This window comes from Narcine bancroftii, chromosome 7 (assembly GCF_036971445.1).
Source record: "Narcine bancroftii isolate sNarBan1 chromosome 7, sNarBan1.hap1, whole genome shotgun sequence".
In the NCBI taxonomy this organism is placed as follows: Eukaryota; Metazoa; Chordata; class Chondrichthyes; order Torpediniformes; family Narcinidae; genus Narcine; species Narcine bancroftii.
The window spans coordinates 38,080,808-38,097,979 of NC_091475.1; the positions used below are offsets into that span (position 1 = coordinate 38,080,808).

At 42.2% G+C, this 17,172-nt stretch overlaps 2 protein-coding genes across 3 annotated transcripts in view; one reads left to right on the forward strand and one right to left on the reverse strand.

Annotated features, from left to right (window-relative positions):
* Positions 1-4,204, reverse strand: part of LOC138738768 (plastin-2-like) — a 95,115-nt gene extending 90,911 nt beyond the window's left edge. Inside the window, exon 1 of the mRNA XM_069889658.1 lies at positions 4,069-4,204. The gene's annotated coding sequence lies outside the window, so the exon portion shown is untranslated. The remainder of the gene's footprint in view (positions 1-4,068) is intronic.
* Positions 4,205-4,435: 231 nt separating this feature from the next.
* LOC138738770 (leucine-rich repeat-containing protein 63) overlaps positions 4,436-17,172 on the forward strand; it is a 61,229-nt gene continuing 48,492 nt past the window's right edge. The window contains exons 1-3 of one of the 2 annotated variants that reach the window (XM_069889660.1): positions 4,436-4,595; positions 7,162-7,248; positions 8,258-8,677. In XM_069889660.1, the coding sequence (XP_069745761.1) occupies positions 7,188-7,248; positions 8,258-8,677 (481 nt within the window). In that variant the 5' untranslated portion in view covers positions 4,436-4,595; positions 7,162-7,187. The remainder of the gene's footprint in view (positions 4,596-7,161; positions 7,249-8,257; positions 8,678-17,172) is intronic. The other variant, XM_069889659.1, reaches the window with a different exon arrangement.

A 17,172-nucleotide genomic window follows, 5' to 3' on the forward strand; every position in this document is an offset into this window, starting at 1 on the left:
CAGAAGTAACAACAAGGTGCCATCGTGGTGGCAATGCTGTTAAATAGAAATAAATGTAACAATGTACATTAATGAAATTGTATGGATACAAAACTAAGGGTCCAAACCGACTTTGAACTGTTTTCCATTTGTAAATAAATTATTGCAAATAAAGCAGTTTTGGTTAAAAAAAAACCTTGAGCTTAAAGAGGATTTGACCCATATTTCCCTCAGCCACACAGGTTACTTTCCATCCAGATTTGGTGACTTTAATTACACCCAGTCTTTCTAATGCCTCCATTTATTAGTTCATACGCTATATTTTTATCTGCCTAAATACTTGCCTGACTCAACTATCTACTGCAGAGATCTGTTCTGTATAATGAGCATCCCCTTTAGGTTCTAAGTCATGTCAAAGCCAGGAAAATCAAAAACATGATGACATCTTATTGATCCCAAAGAGAGAAAGTATTCATATGGTATACTACATATTGATCCTGTCAGAGTTAACAATAGCAAGTATGTTATTTGTCGACTGAATTTGAAAATAAAAAATCCTAAAGCCTTCATAATTCATTTTAAAAGTGTATAATTTCTGCAAATAAAGACCTTTGCATCTTTTTAAGCATTTGTTAAGAATCGCTGCCTGAAGGAATTTCTTCTCCCACATATATGTATTTGAACTAATACCTGAGGACTGATGACCATATGGATCACCACAATTTACTAGCACAACAGCAGAATGAGTCAGACAGGCTAGTGACTACACACTTAATCAAACAGAATATATAGATTCCCAGCTTCTGCAGAATTTTGCTTTTCCAGCCTTTGACCTGTGCCTTCGCTGCATGGGTTCATCACCCCTCCTTCTCGCCTTACTCCCCTTCATCCATTAACAGTCGGCATGATAGTGAACCTCTCAGTTTTCCCATTGTCTTTACTTACTCAAGCCTACCCCAATTTCCATGAATTTGCAGTGCTCAAACCTCATCACTGTCACCAAACCCACTGATGAGGACAATCCTTTTGTGCAAAACACAATCTGCTAATCTACTGGAGGAACTAAGGGGGTTGAGCAACATCATTAGAGAAAAATAGTCAACCCCGGAGGCTGAATATTACCTCTCTGACAGCTCCTCACATTTCTATAGACCATAACCTTATCACTAAACATTGTACCTTTGTCTTCTAGTCTGACCAACCCTCCTCAGGAGAACTTTCCTCCATAGCTTCTAGCCTTTAACACCCCAAACCCCACAGAGCTCACTTCTCCCTGCTCCCCTGAATCCACAAGTTGCTAAATCCTGTAGACAGATTGTTTCATACTGCTCATGTTCTTTTTCAGATGGTTCCCTGCATTTCCATTCACGTCCATGATGCCTCTCACACCCACTGCCTTTTTGGCTATTTCCAGCCTTCCTTTCAAATAGTCTGCCTTCACTGTGGACATCCAATGCTCCTACATCGCCATCCTGCACCAAGGCCTGGAGGCCATTTGTGCCCACTTGGTCATCTACCATCATCACCCCTTTTCATCTGCTGAACTTGTTCTGACATTGAGCGACTTTGTCTCCAACTCCACTAACTTTTCAAATCATGTAGCATTGAGAACCCACACCAGTCTAAGTTATGCCTATGTAGATGGGGGAAATGTGGAACAGTCCTCATTTCGGTCCTACACAGGCGAAGTCATACATCTCCTTTTTCAATACATTGATGACTGTATCGGTGGTGCTTCCTGTTCTCATGCAGAACTTGTAAATGTCACCACTTTTATTACCAATATTCTCACATACTCTAGTCTAGACCCTTCCCTTCCTGAGCTTCTTATTTCCATTTCCTTTTCAATAGGTTAACAACCAATATTTGCTGCAAAACCCAGACTCCCCATCTCCTCCAGCCTTCCCAGTTCTATTGCATCTTTTCTGATTATGACCTCTTTTAGACCTTTCCTCCTGAAATATTTCCTTTTCCTCAATAGAAGTCTACAACTACACCTGTTGCAATTCCCATGCTTCTGCATGCAACCCCCTCTTCTCCCATGCTGAGCAAGAACAGGATTTCACTTGGCTTCACCTTTGACAACACCACCTTCTATATTTAACAGAGATTCTTCCTCAATTTAAGCTGTGTCATACCACCTCAGGGATGCTGAAAGCAGAGGTGGGGCAGCTGGAACAAGTACCTGAGGTGGTGTCACACAGCTTAAACAAAGGAGGAATTTCTGTCAAGTGTAGAAGGTGGCTTTCTCTGACTTACTCTTCCAACTTCACCACACCAACTCCTCTTCTTTTGGCACCTTCCCATGCAACCCCTGTTCATTTACCTCTTCCTACCATCAAGACCCAATTAGTCCTATTAGACGAAGAAGCAATTTGGTTACTCAATCCATTCATTTGTATTTGTATGCATTTAATGTCCTGCATCCAATACTCCTGATGTGGCTTCCACTACATTGGGAAAAAATTTCAAACCACCTCGAATCAAAAAACTAGCTAAGATTCCACTTGCAAGATTTCCCTTTTCCCTCCCCTTCCCAAACTAACTTCCCTACCGTGGCCTTTTATATTATTTCAAAGCCTAAGGTAAGGTCAAAAAGGCATCTCTTCTTCAAATTGGACATATTGCCTCTCTATAGTATGTTTGATTTCCTACTTCTAATGAAAGGTCATCAACCTGAAAAGTGAACTCAATTTGATGGGCTCAGACCCAAAACATCAGTAATATATATTTACCTCCTATGGGTGTTGTGAGACCTGTCGAGTTCCTCCAGTATTTCTATGTTTTAACTACAATCACATCACCTGCAGACTTTCATCTTTTATTCTCAGTGGATTCTGCCCTACCTGCTGATATGTCCAGCATTTTCAGGTTTTATTTCAGATTACTGGGACAGAATTTCTCATTCAACAGAACTTTCAAATAACATCAAATTATTGCATGACTGGTGTTAAGGTCAAGCCTCACTGTAAAACCCTTCAAGCACAGCCATCATGTTAAATCACACTGCACATTGCTTTTGAAGAGGCTAGATTGGGGTGTGAGAGTGTGTGGAGTGTGTGTTTGCCAAGAATTTCAGGAAAGGATTGAAATGAACTTTTTTGATACTTATTCTGTACAGCTCTGTAACACGGGACCTATGCCAATATAGGCTGTTCCCTGAAGCAAACCTCAGCTGCATCTGGAAGATTTTCATCTGCATGAAAGATGCCTCTGGTCTGTTTGAAGCTTGCGGTCTTCTAGTGCACCTTTGTGAACTGGTAGAATCCAGCGTGCAAGGATGTGCCAAGGAACACAAGAAGTCTATTGTAACCACAACAAAGTTTTTAATAGGGAAAAGCCACCATTCCACAATGAAGGGCTGGTACTGTACAGAAAAAAATATTGACGTCAATGATCTGTCTTACTGTGAATATGACACACAAGTGTACTATTCAAAATACAATATTTGCAAATTCTATGGACTATCTCCTTATGTTACACTTTATATTTCACTTTTTGCATGAAATAAAAACAATCTTCACTATCTCATGTCTATCATAGTATTCTTAATAATTTTCTCCCCCAAAGATGCCATCACCTCTGTTAACCACTCCTCATCGTAATGCAGAATGATATTTAATAACCTCTGAATAAATAACAAATTCATCGCCTTGCTCTTCCTGGTGTTTTTTTTAGGTTGATTACCTTTTCAGCCCTCTGCACCCACAATGAAGCAATGCAGCAATTGGATTTTAATCAATGGTGGGAAAGCACACCCAGTTAATCTAGGACTTAAGGAATCTGCTGAGCCTTGACATTCAGTACACCAAATCTCTGATTTTTGGGCAAAATATTCATTTAGCCTAAATACAAATGATCAATACTGTGGTTACTGATCAAAGCCACACACGAATGCTTTCAGAAGTTAATTTCATCTGAAAAGGTAGTCGATAAAATTCATTAAAAAATATGAATGGATAATAACAGACATCCTTGTCCACAATCCCTTCTTTTGCATCTTTCACTGTGTATTTTAAAAAGTAATTAATGATTCATCTCCTTTTCATTGTCATGTCAGAGAATTCACAGCAATGCATCACATCCTACCTTGCACGATCTAAAGACTGTCAGGACCTGCAAGTGTTCTTCCCTGCCCCCAATGCTACCCCTTGCGCCTGCCCTTCTGGATGCAGGTTTCCGCCAGTCCATTGCGACAAGCCGGTACCAAACTGCCCTTCTCCCCTCAGAATTCGTGCACTGTACTTGATCTGAGTGACGCCCAGGCTATCCTAGACCCACCCTCCTAGATCAATACATTTTTATCGCCTTTGCAACCGTCCCCATTTCAAGCAGCTTTTCAGCACGCGGGCCTGGGCGCCTCTCTCCTTGATGAGAGCAGGGGTCTGAATCAGCGGAGCCGACCGTTCCCGGCAGCGGCTGAAAGCAACGGCTCGCGCCGTGCATCAGAGCGAGGCCGCGCTGGTTGCCAGGGACGTTGCTAGGTTGAGGCCGCGCTGGCCGGCGATGGCAGCGCGGAGGACGGGTGGCCCGCACTAATGCGTCGGAAAGGACGAACGCAAAGAGTGACCGAAGTGACGTCTTTAACCGGAGGAATTACTGAGATGAAGTAACCTGTAATGGGAGGCAGAGTTGTGCTGGGTCATTTCAGGAGGGGAGGCAGGGACTGGAGTGGGATGGGGTTTTACTGGAGTGAGGTCGGCTGGGTGGGGGAGGTCAACAGGATTTGGGTGAGATAGAGATCGACGGGGTACGTGGGTAGGGTCAGGTGAGGTGGGGTAGGATAGATTGACAGGGTAAGGCAAGGTGTGTAGGGCCGGGGACTGGTAAGGTGCCGTGGCACGTAGATGGCATGAGGTCGCCAGGCCTCGCAGTGAGGAGGGCTGGATTAGGCAGGGACAGCAGGGCTAATGGGCGGGGTTATGATGGGATTGGGCAAACTGGAATGGGATATGAGATCCTTTGGCTACTTGCAGGGTGATGTCTGATTTGAAATTTGCAAGTGAAAATGAACCCTTTGAGGTGTAATCTTTATAAGGACTAGGCTTGGTTGGTTTTTTAACCACAAAACTATCAAGAAGCCAAGTTGATGGTGTAGTAGCTGTACACCAGCAACCTATGCCTTGTGAAACTGAAGATTGCCAAACTATGTTTAGTTCTGCTACTATGAATTGCCACAATTTGCTGTGTTTTGATTTTCTACCTTTGGACATCAGCATTGAAGTTCAAACTCTTTTTTGCCCATCAGTTTTTATTTCTTTCTCAAGTACCTTGTAAGGTTTCTTCATTATATATGTAAATACATTTACATTTGTTAACTTTTGTTTGCCATAAAGGCACAGAAAGAGGTGCCAGTAGCCCAACATCCCTACCAATAAGAGAAAGAAAAGCAAAATAAAGTCCTCTTCAGAGACACCAAGCATCAGTGGACTCTCCTCCTGCACTCCCACGACCTATACCTCCTGACCATTCCAACAGTTAACCCAAACTCCTTGGTTCCGAACCTCTGATACATTTAGGAAGCTGCTAACGCCCAAGGTCCTTTGAGATCCCTACTTTCTGTCAATACCCTCACGAATCCTGGTCCTGATACACAGTTCTCAAGAGCCAGTTTCCAGGAGCCTGCAGTCTGGTGTGAGTTCTACAGCTTCCAAGCCCTTCTCTGGTCCTCTGTTGTGGTCTCCTTCCCTGTAGGGTCTTCTTTCAGACTTTTCCATCTCAGCAGGGTGGTATTTTCCTGCTCTGGTGACCTGCACCAGTCCTCTGATCCTCAGTAGCCTATATCCCTTAAGGACGAAAATAGGTGACATCATCTTGGGCTCAGATCTCTGTGACTTCACCAATATTTTTTTAACACTACCAACCACTTATATAGACCTTTAAACCTGTATGAGGCTGTAGTCATAATGACTAGGCAGTTGGACCCCATGGAGGAGCACTCCCCCCTCTCCTGGGATGGCACTAGTGCTGACCTTTTGTTTTGAAAAAAATTGTTGTTCTTTCACTCAGTTTCACACCTGACAATTGCACGAGCGTAATTAGCCTCTGGTCTTTCTCGTGTTATGTGTATAAAATATTGTTGGACATTGTGATGAATTTTACTTGGCTTTTCACATCCCTGATTATGGATTCAAGGCTACTTACTTGATTATCTAATCTGGAAAGATTTTTAAGTACAGATATTATATTAACATTTTTGCTATGGAAATTCAGTCTTATTAAATATTTTTTGATCACTTACAAATCACTCAACCCTAGTTTGGTGAATTTCTTCATCTGTGTCACCATCCTCATGAATTTCTTCCGCAGCTTCTCTAGTGTTGTCACTTCCTTCCTGTGATGTACTGTTCACAGCACAGTAGCTATGTTCTATTGTGTACCCTCGCTAGCACATCCACTCTGCTCTTATTTCTATGGCTTATCTGAAAGGAAATGATTGCATTCACCTTTTAGTATTGATATTATGCTTTGATATATCTCAACAATTTAGCCTTCTAGACTTGGTCAAATACCTTGGCAAAAAACCTTGGTAAAAATCTATTCATATTCTAATCCTCTTTGACCCTCCTTGTGATAGCCTCAAAATATCCACTGTTTAGTCATAGACCTCTTATTTCTCCAAAAGCATTTTCTCATACACCTCTATATTCTTACTATCTTCTGCTTAGCTACCTAACACATTGTCCACCTGCAGTCCAAAATGTTCTCCTTCATTATTAATCACAAGGATTTGCAAATATCCTAATTGTGCTCATTTTAAGAAGGGCAAAACAGTACACACTTTTCCAAGTGCTGTTTCACCAAGGCCAACTACAAACTGCACGCTCTTCTTAATTGATATTTCTGGAGACATGTTCTTTGTCAGTTGAATGGTGTGTTTTCTTTCAAGAGTGGCTACCCTTAAAAAGTAATGTGATATAATTTATTCAATGTGTTGAATATTTGAAATGTCCTTTTTAATTGCAAGCTGATTTATTACTTATAAATTCTAAAGGTGCATTAATAAATAGTTCTGCTGAAAAGCACAATACAGGTCCTTTTAAATATCAGCAAACGCTGCAGTAAATAAATGCAAGAAAAGTAATTATTTGAAAGATGGGGAAAATCTTTGGCATTTCCTTTACCCAATTTTTTTGTATGCATTTGGTTTCAATTAACTCTTTGTGTTTGAAATAAACTCAGGATACTGTATCTAAACGGGGTGTAGCATGTCCAAATATCCACAACTGCTTCGTAGACCATTGCCACCAAAAGATGCTTTTCCTTTTGGTAAGTTCATTTATTTTCATTTAAGTTAATTTTGGGATTACCTCTATGGAAAAAATAAAATTTTTAAAGCCATTACTTGTATTTCTGGTCCCAAACAGTATAATTGCAAATAATCAATTGATGAACTTTTTAAATATATGCCTTGTGCAGTATGATAACTTTCTGTAAATTTGACAATTGATATGACACCAGAAACCCTGGCTGTCCACTCTATCTATTCCTCTTAATACCTTATATACCTCTATCATGTCTCCTCTCATCCTCCTTCTCTTCTTCTTTCCTATAATGAGGCGATCAGAACTGGCCATAGTACTTCAAGTGTGGTTTAACCAGAGTTTGTAGAGCTGCATCACTACCTCATGGCTCATAAACTCAATCCCTTGACCTTGTGAAAGCAAACATCCCATAAGCTTTCTTAACTACCCTGTCTCACTGTGAAACAACTTTCAAGGATCTGTGGACATGGACCCCCAGATCCCTCTGCTCTTCCACACTATCATTAACTTTGTACTCTGCCTTGGAATTTGTCCTTCCAAAGTGTACCACCTCACACTTCTCCAGATTGAACTCCATCTTCCATTTCTCAGACCAGCTCTGCATCTTATCTATGTCCCTCTGCAATCTTTTACAATCCTCTACACTATCCACAACGCCACTAACCTTTGTGTTGTCTGCAAACTTGCCACCCCACCCTTCAATCCCCTCATCCATGTCATTAATAAAATTCACGAAAAGCAGAGGTCCCAGAATCGATCCTTGAGGGACTCCACTAGACACAACTCTCTAATCCAAATGTACTCCCTCCACCACAACCCTCTGTTTTCTACAGGCAAGCCAATTCTGAATCCACATAGCCAAGGTTCCCCGGATCCCACGCCTTCTGACTTTCTGAATAAGCCTATTATTTTTGCAAGGTATCATAAATATTCTGATAAAGCCATGTAATAACTTGAAAAAGGGACATAATTTTTTAACCACTTTACAGTGCTTTATAATATGTATATTACAGAAAATGTTTCGACAGAAAATGCGTCAGGCTCTGCTCCTGCTCCCGAGAAAGAAAATGTCTCAATCAATGAACCTGAGATTAAAGATTTGTCAGTGACTTGCGCACCTTCTGGTCTGAATGGATTTCCTTCCCGAGGCATTATTGTACAAAGACCAGATTATCCCTATTTTGCAGAAGATGACATTCAATACTGCATTCCAGCTACTTGCACTCTCGACACTTTTCATCAAAAACATTATGTGAATATACTACCAGATGAGCGAAAGATTATTTTATCTCGCCATAACTTCAACAAGATTATAAAAGTTCTTGAATCTCAGTTAATGAAGCATAACCAGAAAAAAGTGAACATAGTGGAATTATCCATGAATGGCATTCCACCAGTATTGAAACGAATCCCTCAGAGACAGCAGATTCTTGGTATGACATTTCTACACTATCATTGAAAAAATTGCAACTATTGTTCTAAAACTATTTGCAAATAAAAGAACCGGAAAGGCAACATTTTCAAGGATTTTAAAAGTAGATCTACCAAACGAGCTTCATATAAGTGGAAGTTAGAAGAGTTCACTATCCTTCTGTTCAGAGGAAAGACATGCCACCGTTCTCACACTTCACTACTTTGCATTAATCACTTGTTAAATTACAAGTGTTTGGATAATGGTGGGGGACCCTGTTGTCTCTGCTAAAGCATAGAAAGTCATGAGGTATGGGATGCATGGAATCTTGGCTGTATGAATTCTGAATTGGCTGGCTTGCAGAAGGCAGCGGGTGATAGTAGATGGAATGTATTCTGCCTGGAGGTTGGTGACTAGTGGAATTCTGCAGGGATCTATTCTGAGAATCCTGCTGTTTGTGATTTTTTAAATATAAATGACTTGGATGAAGAAGCGGAGGAGTGGTCAGTAAGTTTTCAGATGATATGAAGTTTGGAGGTGGTGTGGTCAGTGTAGAGGGTGCTGTAGGTTACAACAAGATATAAACAGGATGCAGAATTAGCAAAGTAACAGATGGAGTTCAATCCAGATGTGTGAAGTGATGTATTTTGGAAGGTCGGACTTGAAGGCAGAGTATGTGGTTAATGGCAGGATTCTTAACATTGTGGAGGAACAAAGGGTTTTTGTCCATATGGCTATTATGTGATCAGCAGAAATTCTCAGGGTTGTCGCACAAGTTAATAAGGTGGTCAAATTGGCCTTCATTAGTCAGAGGACTGAGTTCAAGAGCCGTGAGATAATATTGTAGCTCTATAAATCTCTGGTTAGACCACATTTGCAGTATTGTGTTCAGTTCTGATTGCCTCATTACAGTAAGGATATAGAGGCTTTAGAGAGGGTGCGGAGAAGATTTATCAGGATTTTGCCTGAATTGGAAAACTTTGTAAAGCAAAGTTGACTGACCTACGGCCTTTTTCTTTAAAATGACAGAAAATTAGAAGTGACTTAATAAAGAAATATAGGTGCATAGATAGGGTGGATAGTCAGCACTTTTTCCCTTGGATGACAATATCAAATGCCAAAAGGTGAGTAGAGGAAAGTTTAGGGGAGACGTCAGAGTAAGTTTTTTTTTTGCACAGAGATTGATGGGTGCCTGGAATGCATTGCCAGGGTTGGTGGTGGAGGCTGGTACATTAGAAACATTTAAAAGACTTGGATAGTGACATGGATTTAAGAAAAATAGGGGATTATGGATGTAAGGTAGGGAAGGATTAAATTGTTTGGAATAGGTTTATATAGTTCAGCACATATTATGGGCCAAAGGGCCTGTACTGTGGTGTAATGTTCTGTGCTCTTTGTTCTAAAATGTACCCAAATGGGTTTTTATGACCACAGCTGTTAGCTCCAGGATAGGGTCAGTATGTAATCAGCAGAAATCAAAACTAAATTAACAATTTATCGCTGAGTATTGTTAGGTCTGCATTGTTCATGAATGAGTGAGACAAACACCAGACTGAGTCGAAATCAGGGTTCTTTGTTCTTTATTACCGGATTGTAACACTTGCGACTAACAAAGTTAGTCGGAGAATGCATTCTGCCGTTATCAGCAAAATGGTGATTTTTTTATACCCTTGGATACATGTTTAGAACATCATCATATCATTACTTGTCCAATGACTAAAACTGTTGCTATCCTTTCCCTGCTAGCTTCCTGCCTCTCAATCCATCAATGTCTCTCTTATCTTGTAAGTACAAGGATGCATTCTGTTACTCCTTAGTACTGGGTGACTCCTTCTCCGGTCCCATCTCATGATGTTTTACCTAACAGGAGTACAAGGACACCTCCCCTTCTTGTTACTGCCCTGTACAGGGTAACTCCCTACACATTCCCATCTCATGATGTTTTACCTTACAATCCCTCCTTTGTCCTCTTTAGAGGACAATCTCGCCCTGACTATGCTACCACCGCGTTACATTATTTCGCCTATTATTGCCAAGCTCTATACGGGTTCTGTTCACAGGGTAGTTCGGCTGGTGGGCGAGGGTTCCCCCAACCCTCCTTTGCGTACACCCCCCATCCGTCACCCCGATCCCATTGCCCGTTTACAAGTTTCATCCCATTTGCCCCCAAGCAAAAAACTAGCTAACCCCCCGTACATTAGTAAATTCCCAAGTTAACATATGGTCTACAATCTAATTCATAATACTTGTTCTACAATCTGATTAATAATGTTTGTGTTACAATCAATGTTATAATATTTGGGTTACAAGCAAGGTTAAAATTATATGTGTAACAATCTAATTCACAATCCCTCCTTCCCATCACATTCCCCTTCAGACTCCAGATCGATCTCAGCAACTTTCTCCGTCTCCTGTAATGTGAGATAGTCTTGCTCCACAGCCTGCACAGCTTGATATTTCGGAGGCAGTTCATCACGGTCAGCAAGGGCTGTCTCTATGGTCCTCGTGACCAGCGTTCGAATGCATGGAATACAACAACAGCCACAAGTGATAAAAATTGATACAGAAATGAACAAACCCAGCAAAAGTTGTCCTAACAATGTGCTCCATCTCCCAAACACTCCCTGTAACCAGGATAAAACAGGATTGGAGACTCCAGACTGGGCTTTTAATTCTTTTGCCAATGCCCTAAGTTTCGTTAACCCCTTAGTGAGTGATCCATCTGGCCCTGTGTTATTAGAGATAGAAGTGCAGCATAGATCTCCAAACATAGCACACACTCCACCTTTCTCTGCCAGGACCATATCAATCGCTATCCTATTCTGAAGTGTCATAAGGGAAGTTTCTGACAGTTGTTGATGTATTGCCTCAACAACGTCCCTGGTCAAATTTGCAAGGCGCTGGACATTATAGTGAATAAGGTTGATCCTATTAACATTCTTATTTACAGTGATGGGAAAAATTGCACTAAAAACAGGAAAGCTTTCAAACCCAGCTGCAATCTCATCGGCTAATTTAAATTCGTCCGGAATATTCCGGGCTTGGCCAATGGCATCAATCCATACCCCATCAGGGTTCCTTCCTCCCGGCCCCAAGAGTCCAACACTCCTCCTTTTTCTCCACAGCCAACTCTCTGTGTGGCGCAATTCTAGGGAATCCTCGTCTCCCTCCTGCATTTTGACAATCAGCACTGGCGCATTAAGGGTTACTAGAGCACACCGACCATCCCAGTTAGCGGGGAGCCAGTTGTACAGCACTCTTCCTCCACAAAACTCATCTGTGTAGTCATTCAATCTGCTACAAGTCTCCTTAGTTTCAGATTCATTTTTTTTGTTATGGGACCTCAAAATCATCCCCTGTATATGTTCATGATAACCAGTAACCTGTTTGGCTGCCCTGTCAGGCACCCATGTGGCGTTTTCCCTGCTAATAGTAGGTCGTCTACATACTGAATCAGTGTAACATCTTCCGGGAGCTTTAATTTCATTAGGATTTCGCTAAGGGCCTGATTGAACAGTCCTGGACTGTCCTTATAACCCTGAGGTAATCTAGTGTATGTGTACCGATGTGCTTGGTAAGTGAAAGTGAACCAGTCTTGGCATTCCTCAGCTAATTTCAAGCAGAAGAATGCGTTTGCCAGATCAATGACAGTATAGTATTCGTGCTCCGGACTCAGAGCCCTAAGTGCTACATATGGGTCTGGGACTGGTCTCCCGATGGTCTTGGTAGCCAAGTTAATCTCCCGGAGGTCGTGTACCATCCTCCAGTCTTTTCTACCCGGTTTGGGAACAGGCATGATGGGCGTGTACCACATACTGTCAGGTGCCGCCCTTAAAACCCCTGACTCCATTAACCCTTCTATCGTTCCTTTAATACCCTCCTCCTGACTGGGCGACAAGCAGTATTGTTTTCTCCATATTGGTTTCTGCCCGGGGTTGGCCAATTCTAGAAATACCTCTCCTTTTATTACTCCCACATCATAGGGCCCCGTTGTCCATATATGTGGACTCAGATTAGAAAGATATTTGTCTGAGTCTCTGTGATCAATATTTTCTCCTTCTATGGCTCGGTCTCTTTCTACTTTCTCATTCACTACCTGGTCCCATGCTTCAATATTCAGTCTGACAAATTTTCCTCCCTCCGAGGTGGAATATCCCGGGATTTCTGTCTGCCTGTATTCACACCCTATCGCTTCCTTTACCATCGGACCCAGCTGTCGAGCGTGATGATCTTTGTCAATACCCAAGGTCACATGAGGCACACTTTCTACTCCTAAGCAGAACCACTCCATTTGTTCTTCTGTCATGACAACCATAGCAGCTATTCCCTCCTTACCTACAAAGATAAATGGACAATGTATCGTTTCTGTCTTCCCTTCTTTTAGAGAGTCCCACCTCTCCTCATATTCCTGGTCCGGGTGGATGGTGTAGTTTAATGTAACATGCATAGGATCTAGTGGATAATGGTAATCCCCATACCGAGGAATACTGGACCTCCACTCAAAAAACTGTTTAATCAGCCCTGGGCCTGGTTCATCATACAGTAGCCGACTCCAGAAAATACTTCTGAAGCGTTAGATGGGGTCATTACTATAAACTGTCCTCCCCTTCTTATTGTATCCCCTGGGTATGTTAACCGAAGGCCCTTCTCAGAACATTGTATGGTTATTCCTAGTTTGGTAAGAATGTCCCTTGCTAATAAATTAATGGGGCAACTTGGCACAACCAGGACAGGCGTTTTAACCCTTTGTCGTCCAAATGTCATGTCGATGTTATCTGTATAGGGCTGTGTTTCCCTTATCCCGGAGAATCCTATTGTAGATAATGTTTTGCCCGAAAATGTGCTCCCTGGGGGTTTTTTAATCACTGTCGTAACTGCTGCCCCTGTGTCAACCATAAATTCAATTTTTTCTCCATTTACCGTCCCCCAAATTTTTGGTGGCTCCCAGGGAGGCGTGATTTTTGATTCTCCAGGGCACCTTCAATAATCAAATTCAGCACCTTCCTCAATATAGTCATTACACTGAGGTGCCTGGACTTGTTGATCACTCTGCCACCCCCCGATTCTCTGGGGCCCATCAATGTGTCCACCCCTACCCCTTGCTTGTCCTCTTAAGTTTCCTCCTCTTCCCCGATAGCCTCTCATAGAGGGTAATCTTTTTCCCCTTGCTCTCCCAGCCTCCGGACAGTTCCGCTGGTAGTGTCCAGGATTTTGGCAGTACCAGCATACTGCATGTTCCCCTCTATACATTGTACCTAGCTGTCTTTCCCAACCATTTCTTACTTGGGGTCCCGGATTTATCACTGGCCCCATGACCTGTGGGACTATCTGTTGGGCCGCTAATTTAACCCCTATATGTTCTATGGCTCTCACCAATTTATCGGTTGTTTTGTCCACCTCCTTCTGGGACGCACTTTCTGACTTAGCATGCTCTGATTGACGATGTCGTTTGATTGCATGTGTCAGGTGTCTTTTCCACAAATCCTCTGACATTGTCTCTACTCCCACAATGTCCCTTAATTTTGCTTGAACCGTAGCAGGTAGTCCGTTTATTATCCCATTACGAAAGTGAGCCCTTCCTAAGGGGCTGTGGTCGGGTCTTTCTCCAGTCCCTGTTTCCCATAAGTCCCATGCTCGAGTGAAATACTCGTGTGCAGTCTCTCCTTCCTTTAGTTGAAGGGTTACCAAGGCATCCAAACTATAGGGTGTAGGAAATGTTTCTCTAAGTGCTTCCCAAAATTTATTCCAAAGTGGGTTAAATTCTATTTCATCCCCCAATTTACTGCTTCTTACAATTTTCTCTATTTGCTTCAGGGCCCCTTCTGCCTTTAATTTTATCATGATAGTTCTGACATCTGCGAGTGCTAATTGTTCTTGGCAGGTTTCTCGCTCAAAACAAGAAATCCATGGACTAGCCCCATTACTCAACGGAGGTAGTTTTTTCATTAAACTCTCTAAGTCCATTCGTGACCAGGGTACATATTTTTGAGTTCCCCGTCCCGTGATCAGTAATGGGCATTGATATCTCAATTTTGGGGATTTCTGCTCCTTCTTTACTCTTGGCATGCATTTATTTATCCCACCTTGTTCTGACTCTTCTTCGTCACTGTCACTGTCCCTATCAGCTTCCAATGTCTCAGGGTCAAAGGTATATTGGTCACGTTCATCTCTAAGATAATCTTTTCGGCCATAGTTTAGTTGTTTCACATCTTTCTCTTTTGTTCTAACTATGTCCAGGTAGGCATGTCTATTTTTCTCCCTCCCGAGTCTTTTCCTTTTACTTTCCTCCCATGGTGGATCGTATCTCGTTTCCTCATCTGTACTACACTTTTCGTCCTTTACTCCTATTACCATTCCTTCAGCTTTAATTTCTCCTGACAGTGTTGTAGTTATCTTTTCCACTTCCTTCAATACACCTACCATTAATTCTTTTTGATCCTCACTGATCTGCCCCAGCACATTAATATCTCTGTTTAAGTTTTTAATGTTATCCTGAACCTTTTTCATGTTCCATTTCTGTATCTCTAACTCCTTTTCTATTTTCTTGGACTCCAGAGGGGTCTCTACATCTATTACTCCCCCTTCTATTTTTATTAAAGGGGCCTGTACCTCGTCTGATGTGTCCCTATTCCCGTGGTTCTTGTCACACCCCAGTGTCTCAATATCTGAATATAAGGGACGTGACTCCAGTGTCCCATCTGGGGTGCCAGAGAGAGAGAGAGAGAGAGAGAGAGAGAGAGCATAGCAAGAGAAAGAGATAGAGAGGCAGATACACAGAGCACAAGAGATAGAGAGAGAAAATGCCTTGCACTGGCCCCACTGGGAGAAAAGTCTTCAGATTAACACTTTCGTTTCAAAGGTTTTAAAAGGTTCTCATCCTGTGATCACTGGTCTGGATCAGATTGGGTCTCCCACCACTGGGAACTATCACTCCTTCCTTCCCTCCCACCTCGAGTGAGCTACACGTCAGCCCACAATGTCTGCCCTGATCCCGCAATGGTGGGGGTGCGGGAAAAAGGGAGGGAGAGAGGATAAAACAGGATCCCATTTGATGCGGAGCTGGAATTGTGGGCACAAAATTAAAACCAAATTGTATTTCTCTGCCCTGCCCAACCTGGGGATTTCAGGGCAGCACCACCACAGATTGGGATTGGGAGGGGGAGTGGGTGAGAGAGGAGGGGGGGGGAGAAGAGAGAGAGGGGGAGAGAAGAGAGAGGGGGGAGGGTGAAAGGAGGGAGGGAGAGAGCAAACCCGGACACTTCGTGGCTGGAAACTGGAAACAGGCACTTTTCCTTTCCCTTCTGTGTTTTGTTTCTTCCAGCTTATCTAAGCCTCTACGTTTTAAAATTTTTTTTTCCTCACCTGTCAGGAACATCTCAGTGCCCCCGGGTAACCAACCCCTCTTCCTCCAGCGGTCTACACATTTTCGGAGCATTTTTTGTTTTTCCAATGCCGCATTACTGGTATTTCGCTCCTCTAATTCCTGATTAATTTCCTTAATAACTTGGTCAAAAGTCTTAGCAGGCAACTGTACAGCCATAGCTGCGGGACCGCTTTCTAATGCCTGTTTTAATTTAGGTTTTTGTCCGTTTAGGGGATCTATGTCAACGAAAATTGCTTTTAAAAATGTCTCCTTGCAAGCTGGATGACTAATATCTTTTAAAAGAACAGTCTCTAAGTCTTGTCCTCCAATTGACTTCAGACTGTCCTGTATACTCTGATTGCTCGTTTTCCACTCTCTGTTTTCCCAAAGGGGTCTGAAAGTTAAATTACAACTAGAAAACCAAATATTTGGGCTATACTTTTGTCCTGTTTCCCTGTACCAATCTATGAATTTACGTAACTTTATCTCCTTGGTGATGTTGGGAATACCCTCATTTAACTTATCAAAAGTATTTCGAATAAACTGGGTGTCTCTTAGGAGTTTGTCAACTTTTTCATTAATATCTCCTACCTGATCCGGACACAGCTGTCGCAGCCTTCTGTCGTCGTTCTTGTTCACCAGGCAGGCGTCCCTGAGTACTTTTTTTGTTGTCTCAAGGTCTCTAGTGTCTGCTGTGGTATTCCACCACGGCGAATTGGGGAAATAAATTCTTAACTTCTCAAGTGTACAGACATTATCATACCTACCGGACATTTATAAGTCAGTCTCTCAGATACAATTGAGGCCAATAAGCCTGAACCTTTGTTTTCTTTCAAAGCCCAACCTTCACGTGGGAGATTTCTCCTCTTAATAACCAGTTTAGGGCAGAAAACTCAGGTCCTCAATTGTTTATAGACCACCTTCTCACTCTATTGGACTTTGCAACGACACAATAAAGACTTTTAAACTCTAGTAGTTTCTTGCGAAGCACTTAATAAATGTCATTCAAACACCTTAAGGACTTTTATCTTGTCTGTAATCACTTACGTGTTACAATCCTGGCATGCGACCTTCAATTGTGGTCGTCTAATTTGTCCGATCTCCAGTTCTTACTGACAATCATAAAGATTTAAAAAAAAAAGAGAATTTTGTTA